This window comes from Mytilus trossulus, chromosome 2, assembly GCF_036588685.1.
Source record: "Mytilus trossulus isolate FHL-02 chromosome 2, PNRI_Mtr1.1.1.hap1, whole genome shotgun sequence".
Classification (NCBI taxonomy): domain Eukaryota; kingdom Metazoa; phylum Mollusca; class Bivalvia; order Mytilida; family Mytilidae; genus Mytilus; species Mytilus trossulus.
In genome coordinates, this window is record NC_086374.1 from 3,202,570 (window position 1) to 3,214,236 (window position 11,667).

An 11,667-nucleotide genomic window follows, 5' to 3' on the forward strand; every position below is an offset into this window, starting at 1 on the left:
GCTGTATCCAGCTTGAATGGTGTGTTCATACTTGCCCTAACTCTTCAGGGTTCGACCTCTGCGGTCGTATAAAGCTGCGCCCCGCGGAGCATCTGATTACGTTTGAAAGAATTTACTAACTTGTAGAAATGAAATCTCAAATTTAAAAATCACAAGTGTAAAATGGGTTGTTCAATCCCCGAACAAAATATTTGAATCTTCATAAGATATAATATCTCCTGAATTTATGTAACAAGCACAGGCACTTGTCTCAGAATTTTTTTCCCCTATATATACCTTATTATAACATAAGGTATATAGGAAAAAATATTTTCTGAGACAAGTGCCTGTGGTAACAAGGCTAATCCGCGAAATTGGAAAGAAATCGAAAACCTTATAAACTATCCAAGATATTTCACGAACCACTCGTTTCGTTATTTAAGGTAGTCATTGCCTTTTAATGATATGTTTTGCATTTCAAGTTTGAAAATCCATTAATTATCTTCAAAACTAAAATACTAGATAACTTGATAGAAACTTTAAAATGAAATAAATTTCAGCAGTACTATAGTAATTTCTTCAAATGTGATCAAATATTTTTCGGACTTTAAATTAGAATTTACACTTCCGTAATACTACATATTTCAGATAAATTAACTTGATTATAAAAATTTTATCTCGATTTTATATAGTAACTCCCAGAAGTTCATCATTTTCGTATTACCGTTGAATAGGCTCTAATGATTTATATGTAATTTGACAGAATTAACCCTAATTAGTAATTTACGATGCAGGCTGGTAAATCTGCTTTACTTAGACATTTCAAATTTAAGGTAAACTGTGCCTAGGATATGACTCAGCTTTACCAATTTCGGTACATAGATACCGATAAGAACTACGTGTACATAATACATGTATAATCCGCAGGCTGTACTATTCTTTCCGAACTTGATGTCATATTATATGTCCTTGACAATATCCGGCTTCCGTGTGTGTGGACTTTGGTAACGAAAACGCGTGCCTATTGATTATAAATCCAACCCTGATAACCTTAACTGAAAAACGTACAGAAATATTCAGCCAAGAAAATGTCTGCGGTGAGTATCAATTAATTTCTATTGTACTGTGCTTAGCGAAATAATGGTACACTTCTTGAAAAAAGGTGTCTTGTGGTTGAAACCGCGCCCAGCAACTTCTGAATGTCGGTGTTAATTATGCAGGGTTCTCACTATTGAAGAAATTGAAGAAATTTTAATGTGTGTAGGGGGGATACACCATTTGACAGGATTGATTGATTGTTAGTTGCTTATTGTCCATATTGTCATTGACAAGAAAAGAGGAGGGTGGCATTTATCAAAACCAAGGCCCGTGTCTACATGAGGATTGAAATTCCCATTAGACTGTACCCTCTTCTTCTTCTTCCAAGTAAGGAACCATATTCATACTGAATGTTTTTTGGTCCCGCGAAAACTTAGCGCATTGCCGGGCAAGGCAGCAAGTCCTCTCAAAGTTATATACCAGTGATTTAGCTAGCGCTCGTCACTTTCGTATTTTACGAAAAGGTTTTCGAAATGACAAAAATATTTCATATCAATTTCGTCACTTAAATTTGGAAAGTGTAAAAATATTTACACATCAAATTACTTGAATTCTACCTGTCTTTATGTTTCTGACAAGTTTATGACCCTCAGGTAATTAACGTTTACCAAAGGTGTTAAAAGTTGTGATGACAAGTAATCCGCCTATCGCCAATCAGATGGGTCGCTAATCCCTTAATTATCATTATAAAACCTCATAAATGACCATCATAATAATCTATTTAGGTTAAATCAGTCAGTCAGCATTTCATTTTAATCATTTCTCACAGTTCAGTCGTATTTTCGTCATTTGAACAAAATTGATAAACTTCCCAGACATTTCAACTTTATTTTAATTTCAATATTTCCCTTACGATCATAATTTGCAGTTTGCTTGTCGTAGTTTCGTCATTTCAACGTATTTTCGTCATACTTTATATAAATATTCATCAAAAACTTTCGACAACTTCGATTAAAAAGAATGAACTTTATTCAAAACGTAAATATTTTCACTTGCAAACAGGTGCTTCCTGTTCTATGTATTGCGCATGCGTAAAAGATCGTAGATGAATCCGGTTTTATTCTGAAATTATAATTCAATTGTCACTTCCCGTTTTCATTTCTTTCGTTTAAAAATCGAAAGTAAACATGATCTACAGTCTACAGTCATTAGAATCGTCACATTAAGTACGGATGCAGATCCTTCTATCCAATATTAAAGAAATTGATTCCAAATAGATATTAAAACGTATTTTCAAGGATATACATGATTGTGAAGTGAAAAAGTCGTTACAAGTTCATTTGTGCAGTGGTTAAAAAATAGAGGCACCCAACTTTTGTTGATAAGGGGTGTGCCCTGAAAATAACTGAAGTGATGTTTTGACCATATTACCAGATCCCTGTTCTTATCTTCATATCTTAGCATCACATCAGTCAATTCATTCAAAATTGTCAATAACTGCCTACATTAGTAATCCTAAAGTCTTCAAAGATCCTAGACTAGTCCTTGAAGGACTTGGACATATATGTATAGCTAGTTTGATAAACATCCTAGATCCCTTGCTTTATAAAAAATTAAGGCTGATTTTTATCACGCGCAAAAGTGACTAAAGCCCTCAAAATCCTAGCTAAAACCCTGTATATACATTTAAAACATTCGCCAATTTACAATTAAAATTATGTACACTCTATGCTGTTCACTTCCTTCCAGAGCCTGCTTTCAGAGCAGCTCTGAAACCCTCTATCGAATCAGCTGATGTTGTATTAGCTGGCAGTTGATTCCAGTCCCTGAAGGTCTTTGGGAAGAATGACTGTCCATAGGTTTCAGATTTTGTTCTTTCTTGGTAAAAGCGGCCTATACCTCTGGTCCGGCTGTCATTGGGTATTAGATATTGTTGTCTATCTATAGCAATAAGCCCATGCTGGATTTTAAATAGCATACATAGTCTGTTGGTTTTTCTACGTTCTTCCAGGCTTTCCCACTGTAGTTGTTTAACCATGTGTGTTACACAGCCAGGTGTTCGGTCTGAGTAGTTATTATTAACGAATCTTGCTGCTCTTTTTTGAACTTGTTCTAGTGATTTTATCTTCTTTTGGCTCGATGGATCCCAAACTGTGCAGGCATATTCCACTGAAGGTCTTACCATGGCTGTACAATGTATATGCTGCTGCTTTTACTGGTTTTGTGCAGTCTTTTAGGTTTCTTCTGATAAATCCCAGTGTTTTATTTCCTTTGCCTACAATACTGTCAATGTGTCTATCCCAAGATAGGTTGTTGCTGATTGTTACGCCTAAGTATTTGCTTGCATCAACGTTGTCTAGTGTATGTCCATGGAGTTTATATGATGTGTCTCTCACTTCTTTGTTCTTCTGAGTTATTCTTATAACTATGCATTTTTTGGCGTTAAAACTCATTTGCCATTTATTCTCCCATTCTTCCAATGATGTAAGGTCTTTTTGTAAAAGTTCGCTGTCTGCCTGGTTGTTTACTGTTCTAAAAAGTAGGCTATCGTCTGCAAATAGTTTTGTTTCAGATGATGTTGATGTTTCTGGCATGTTATTTATGTAGGTCAGAAACAATAGCGGTCCAAGAACTGTGCCTTGGGGGGCGCCTGTAAGTACCGGGACTTGAGAAGAGACAGCTCCTTCTAATATAAAGCTCTGCATTCTGTTTTCAAGGAATGATTGAATCCATTTTCTAGCTTTAGGTTTACTCCATAAAATTCCAGTTTATGTAAAAGGCGGTGGTGCGGTACTTTGTCAAATGCCTCTGCAAAGTCAAGAAGGATGATGTCGACTTGTTGTCCTTTTCCCAGTTTTTTTAGCAATGTCGTTGATTGTTATTATGAGTTGCGATTTGCAAGTTCATTTTTTGGGAAATCCATGCTGTGCGTTGGTAAGTATGTTGTATTTGTCGAAATGGTCCATAATACTGCTGTGGACTATGTGTTCCAAGACCTTGCATGTGATGGAGGTTAAGGATACTGGTCTATAGTTGGAAGCTAGATGTCTTTCATCTTTCTTGAATAGAGGTACCACGTTAGCATCTCTCCAATCTTTTGGGACTTCTCCGGTGTTAAGGGATGTTAGGTACAGATCTGTTAGAAAAGGAGCGAGTTGGTCTGCTGCTGTTTTCAGGATGAAAGATGGAATTGAGTCTGCACCAGTAGCTTTGTGTGGTTTAAGGTTTTTAAGTAGTTTGTGTACTCCCTTAGTGCTGATTTTGATGTCATCCATGGTGGAATATGGGCTCTTTCCTTTGTTGGGAAAGTTATTTAGATTTTCCTTTGTGAATACTGACTGGAATTGATCATTGAGTATCTCAGCTTTACTTTTATTGTCGCTTTGCAGAAATCCCATTTTATTCTTCAATGGTGCTACACCTGTCCATCCTTGACCTTTGCTCTTTATATAAGACCAGAATTTCTTCGAGTTGTCTTTATAATTGGTGCTTACTTCTTCCATATATTTTTTGTTGGCTTGTCTGACTTCCCATTGTGTTTCTTATTTGAGTCTCTTATATCTTTCCATGACCCTCAGGTGTCAAACTGTCAATTTTGGCTCTGTAGCTTAATTATGTTATATGTGAATGAATGACCTTTATTCTCACAAATCTACATGTTAACAGTCAGGGGACTTACTTAAACAAGTGATTTTCTAAATCACTGATTCAAGTAACATTATTTCCATAAAGGTTGGAAGTTAGAGTTGTCTTTCTTTAATAATCACCTATTTAAGTAGTACAAATTAATCACTAGAAGAAGAAATTTAATATTAGTGTAGCTTTAAATATAGAATACTAATGATCCAGGGATTAATTATGTTTCTAAACTTATCAGAACCAACATCTGTGTTGTCTAGGTTAGGATGACCAGGTCATTTCAGGTGATGACTTTGTACTGAAATTAGGATAATGACATAAAAATTACTAGTTTAAGTATCAGACCTTAGTTTCCTTCCCAAAAATCACTTCTTTAAGTATCATTCTTTTAATAATCCCCACTAATTTTAACACCCCTGAACAGTGAAATTTTTATCGGGAACAGTATAATTTTATTACATAATCTGAAAGATGAAACCTTGAACTTTACAGGAAAAATAATCCCACTGCTGTGAAAAATCTTTTAAGAAAGTATCAGTTCATTTAAATGTAAAGCCATTATTATAGCATTTTTTTTCAACTAAAATAGAATTTTCAGGTAAATGATAGCATCAAAGGCATAAACCTTGCTACTTAAAAGAAGCAAAAAGTTCATATATTTTTTAATTTTACTAATTAAAAGATATTATTTAAACCCATGTGTTTAAAATTTTGAAAAAAACTAAAAAATCCCAATTTGTGACAAAACCTCGAATTTGCTACTCAAATAAGTGAATTTAAAAATCACTTATTTCAGTAAGTCCCCTGACTGGTTAAAGTAACAGAGAAAATATATATTTGTTTTACAATTACCATGATTTAAACAATGTACATACAGACTCAGTCACTGATATATTTAATTTCTATATGCTGAATTTGTTTTCTTGTCACTTATCAGAGCTTGCTTCTTGTAGCTTCTTGATGCTACCTGTTGCTAATTAGTGAGACCCATGACTGTCTAATCATTATTTGGTGAATTAATTGTTATCTACTTATTGTCTAGTAAGATCCAGGATGAGATTAACAATTTTGCTCTGAATGATGTTCTTAAAGTTTGATGTGTTTTGAATTTTCCCTCAAGCATACATGTACATGATTTTTTTTCTTATTGTGTTGTCTTCAGACTTTTCCCTCTAGCTTATCTTATGAATATTATTCCAGACATATTTTAGTCTACAAATATTCCCTGTAAGCGTACATTATGAATGTTGTTCCATAAATTTGATGTCTAAATAGTTTATTTTGTGATGTCTTCACAGAAATGTGATTTCAGTTTTTTAACCTCTAAGATTATTTGTTCATTTGTTCATTTATTCATTGCATTTATTGCATTTACATTAAAAATAATCCGAGTGATCAAATGACACAGAAATTAACTGCTATCATGACTATAGCCACTTTCTCTGCTTTCACACATATTCTGGTACATGTGTACAATGTGACTAGTTGCAAAATGCATATTTGCTTAGTCATACTCTCCCTCCAACTAATAACTGCCATAAACTGGGGCCAGTAAAGGTTTCAAATGCAATTTCCATAGGAAAGTCATTTGATTAAAATCTATTTTATAAACTTCAATCTGTGGCTTCAAGCTTACACTCCTGAAAAAAAGTATTTAAATACAGTTTTTATACGACCGCAAATTTTGAAAAAATTTTCGTCGTATATTGCTATCACGTTGGCGTCGTCGTCGTCGTCCGAATACTTTTAGTTTTCGCACTCTAACTTTAGTAAAAGTGAATAGAAATCTATGAAATTTTAACACAAGGTTTATGACCATAAAAGGAAGGTTGGTATTGATTTTGGGAGTTTTGGTCCCAACATTTTAGGAATTAGGGTCCAAAAAGGGCCCAAATAAGCATTTTCTTGGTTTTCGCACTATAACTTTAGTTTAAGTTAATAGAAATCTATGAAATTTTGACACAAGGTTGATGACCACAAAAGAAAGGTTGGGATTGATTTTGGGAGTTTTGGACCAAACAGTTTAGGAATTAGGGGCCAAAAAAGGGCCCAAATAAGCATTATTCTTGGTTTTCGCACAATAACTTTAGTTTAAGTAAATAGAAATCAATGAAATTTAAACATAATGTTTATGACCACAAAAGGAAGATTGGTATTGATTTTGGGAGTTTAGGACCAAACAGTTTAGGAATTAGGGGCCAAAAAGGGACCCAAATAAGCATTTTTCTTGGTTTTCGCACCATAACGTTAGTATAAGTAAATAGAAATCTATGAAATTTAAACACAAGGTTAATGACCATAAAAGGAAGGTTGGTATTGATTTTGGGAGTTTTGGTCCCAACAGTTTAGGAAAAAGGGGCCCAAAGGGTCCAAAATTAAACTTTGTTTGATTTCATCAAAATTGAATAATTGGGGTTCTTTGATATGCCGAATCTAACTGTGTATGTAGATTCTTAACTTTTGGTCATGTTTTCAAATTGGTCTACATTAATGATTAAGGTCCAAAGGGTCCAAAATTAAACTTAGTTTGATTTTGACAAAAAATGAATCGGTTGGGTTCTTTGATATGTTGAATCTAAAAATGTACTTAGATTCTTGATTATTGGCCCAGTTTTCAAGTTGGTCCAAATCTGGGTCCAAAATTAAACTTTTTTGATTTCATCAAAAATTGAATAAATGGGGTTCTTTGATATGCCAAATCTAACTGTGTATGTAGATTCTTCATTTTTGGTCCCGTTTTCAAATTGGCCTACATTAAGGTCCAAAGGGTCCAAAATTAAACTAAGTTTGATTTTAATAAAAATTAAATTCTTGGGCCTCTTTGATATGCTGAATCTAAACATGTACTTAGATTTTTGATTATGGGCCCAGTTTTCAAGTTGGTCCAAATCAGGATCTAAAATTATTATATTAAGTATTGTGCAATAGCAAGTCTTTTCAATTGCACAGTATTGTGCAATGGCAAGAAATATCCAATTTCACAATATTGTGAAATAGCAAATTTTTTTTTAATTAGAGTTATCTTTCTTTGTCCAAAATAGTAAGCAAGAATTTTTTTAATTGGAGTTATCTTTCTTTGTCCAGAATCAACTTAAATCTTTGTTATATACAATATACAATGTATATTCACTTTTTACTACCAACTGATAAATTTATATAATCTTTACCATTCAGTGATAACAAGCAGTTTTTTACATCTCAATATTTTATGATGTATTTGAATGAGTAGTTATTGTTGCAAACTCCATTAGAATATTTTAATTGAGATTAGTTTTGGAATAAGGGAAAGAGGGATGTGATTAAAAAATTGGGTTCGATTTTTCTCATTTGAAATTTCATAAATAAAAAGAAAATTTCTTCAAACATTTTTTTGAGAGGATTAATATTGAACAGCATAGTGAATTGCTCTAAGAGAAAACACAAATTTTAAGTTCATTAGAACACATTCATTCTGTGTCAGAAACCTATGCTGTGTCAACTATTTAATCACAATCCAAATTTAGAGCTGAATCCAGCTTGAATGTTGTGTCCAAACTTGCCCCAACCGTTCAGGGTTCAACCTCTGCGGTCGTATAAAGCTACGCCCTGCGAAGCATCTGGTTAACTTCTATTTTTTTTCTTTATTCAGGAATTCAATAAAGCAGCAGAGGAAGTGAAGAATTTGAAAACCAAACCAAGCAATGATGACATGTTAATAATATACGGCTTATTTAAACAGGCAAATGTAGGCGACGTTAACACAGGTAATATACATTGAATGTTAATAATATACGGCTTATTTAAACAGGCAAATGTAGGCGATGTAAACACAGGTAATAAACAATGTTAATAATATACGGCTTATTTAAACAGGCAAATGTAGGCGATGTTAACACAGGTAATATACAATGTTAATAATATACGGCTTATTTAAACGGGCAAATGTAGGCAATGTTTATACAGGTAATGTACAATGTATTACAATTTATAACTCATAAACATATTTTTGTAATTCAAGTTTACTTGATATATTCTAAGTTTATGAAAGAACCTCAGAGTTGACCTGCTAGTGATACATGTAGATGATGTACTTGGACCACCTTGCTGTAATGTCACACCAAATGTACCCTGCAACCAAACAAAGTGTTTTGTTTCATGAATACATCATAAGTGACATTTTAATTGGAACTGTCAATTGACTACATGCAAATTAGTTCCTCTGATAGATCAGTTTTATTTCCTTATATTTCATAGTGAAATTGTCCCATGTTCATTCAAGCTTCATTTATTAGCAATCAAAATTCATACCAAGATAAAAAAGTAAATGTTAGGAAATCTTATTATGTATATGATAAAGCTCTTTCATTATATATGTAACATTTATCAATTACAGCACGACCAGGAATGCTAGATCTTACAGGAAAGGCTAAATGGGACGCTTGGGAGAAACAAAAAGGTATTTGATGTTTATATTGATAGTAAAATGATATTATAGTTACTCCAATCATTAATAGCCCAAATTTGTATCTTAAAGTTCGGACAGGGTAAGTATTTGTTCCAATGCAATAACAAGTAAAACATTCAACCAATGCTTCAATTTTCATGTTTTTTTATGGTACAAAATGAAAGTAAAATTAATACGATATTGAAAAATTCACTTGATTAATGTTGTTTTTGAGTTATGGTCCTTGATTGATTGGAAAGTGGCATTTTAAGTGTTTTTTAAATATGATATATAATGGCAGATTGAGAAAAATATGTAACCATTTTAGACACTTACTTTCCCTTTCTTGGTACCCTGGACCTATCTATGTTAACAGTTGAAATTCCAAAGTTTTAAAGCTGGCATCTGTTACAATTCAAATGAAAGAAATAGTACCATCCCAGCAGTCCAATGGAGCAATCATTTAATGACTTGGTTAATGATGAAAGAAAAATGGGTTTTAAATTAGGTTAAAGCTATATGTATTGTCTTAACCCATGCACAAAGGGATAATGTTTAAAATGTTATTTAGAAATTGAAGATATATACTGTATATACCTTTTTGGTGCTAGATTTTTTAGTTCATTGTGTATATAGTGTACTGTAATATTTCAGGTAAATCCAAGGAGGATGCAGAGAAGGAGTACATTAGCAAAGTATCAGAAATGAAAGGCACCTATGGATTTTAACCTATACTGTATATGTAAGCATATAATAAATCACATTTGTACTTCAAAATAAATAATGCTGAATACCAGGTTCCTAGTAAGATGATTAAAAAAATTATATAAAACAAACATACATTTTACAGGTGCCAAGTCTTCTGCTTCAGTAGTGTACAGAGCTATTACATAAACAAATCATTTTTGTTTTTAAATTTTCATTTCTGGTATCCTGGAGTTGATTTTGGATATATAATGTGATAGGATTGTTTTTGCCACAGTCAAATATTAAGTAGCAACTGCGACTGTTAATGTCATATTTCTTTACTTGCCCTTATTCTTTAACCTTAAATATGTCAAATAAACTAATGATTAAAGTGATATTAAAAATCATGATATTAATATCTTTTATTTATTTGAGGATTTTAGTAATTTGTATTTCTATATTACTTTAGTAATTCATTCCAGTTTTTAAACTGAGAGATTTTGCTATTTAAAATTCTAAACTGTAATGGTGAAAATTGTTTTGTAAACAAAAATCAGTCTTGAGTGATTTCTGTAACCAAGATACATGTACATTTTGTAAAGTATGTTTTCTGCATACAAACTCCAGAAAATTAATCTGTTGATTTCTTCTGTTGTTTTAAAAGTATATAAAATAGATTTGAAACATAAGTATTAAAGGTTATATATGTTTTGAATTAATTTTGGTCATTTAAAAAAAAAGGATAGTGAAATGTTTTGTTTTATATGTTTATACATTGAATGAACTTATTGATTTAATAGAGCAACTTTATTTATTTTCAGGTAGATTGTTAAACCATGAGTTGGATGGATATGACAGTTCCAGTATTGTGAAATAGAACAAATATTTTTTAATTTTTTGACTGGCATTTTTATATGATTAATGTGATTCTACATGATTTTCTTTGATACTTTTTTGTTTACTAAATATACATTTTTTATTTATTAATCTATTCAAAATGTGTGTAGACCTTACATATGTATCATTAAATATAATACTTTAGTGATAGCTATTTTAGTTTTTGAATTCTTAAATGCTTTCAGGGTATATAGATACTTTTTAGTTTCTTAAATGTTGCAATAAAAAGATGTGTTCTGTAAATCATTTAATGAAAATACAAGTCGTATTCTACTAATCAATATTTGAAAGATCTACATGTGTTTCATTTGTGAATGTTTTTTGGATTAAGATGTTGATCTCAAAAAGATATCTTCTATTGCATAGTTAAAAACTGAAATGCTTCTATCCAATACAGTTAAAATGTTATACATAAAAATATGGACCATAGCTTTGAGGAATACTGTATTTAATATCATAAACAATAAAAAATCAAATGGATTAAAATCTACCCATCAAAAACTACATTTAGACTTAATATTAGTCGGATATTTCTACATTGTTGAGAAATCAAATGTATCTGTTGATCAATACAAGCTTTTAAATTCTTCAAATTATATACAAATATTTTTTTTATGAATAAAAATGCTTTATATTATATTTATAACTTTTGATATTTCTTCTTAGCCCATCATGTCTTGTTCGCTTGGCTACACCATTTATTACTCTTACTCCATTTACATGATGCTTTTACATGTATATTGTAATTTTTGTTGAACTTTGTGACAGAAAGCTCAACATTTGAATAGTGATCCAGCAGCATTGACGTTAGCTAAATTCTTTAAAGCTTTATTTTTAAGAAGCTGGAAGACCTTGAGTGGATGCTTCATATTTTTAGCTCACCTGTCCCGAAGGGACAAGTGAGCTTATGCCATCACTTGGCGTCCGTCGTCGTCCGTCGTCTGTCGTCGTCCTCTGTCGTCGTAAACTATTTCAAGAATCTTCTCCTCTGAAACTACTGGGCC

At 32.1% G+C, this 11,667-nt stretch overlaps 1 protein-coding gene across 1 annotated transcript; it reads left to right on the plus strand.

The window, feature by feature from the left end:
• Nucleotides 1-855: 855 nt before the first annotated feature.
• Nucleotides 856-11,302, plus strand: LOC134706284 (acyl-CoA-binding protein-like). The gene is made up of 5 exons (XM_063565069.1): nt 856-1,076; nt 8,285-8,399; nt 9,029-9,091; nt 9,734-9,821; nt 10,588-11,302. The coding sequence occupies exons 1-4, from the start codon at nt 1,068-1,070 to the stop codon at nt 9,805-9,807; spliced, it is 261 nt and encodes an 86-aa protein (XP_063421139.1). The 5' UTR covers nt 856-1,067; the 3' UTR covers nt 9,808-9,821; nt 10,588-11,302.
• Nucleotides 11,303-11,667: the final 365 nt, after the last annotated feature.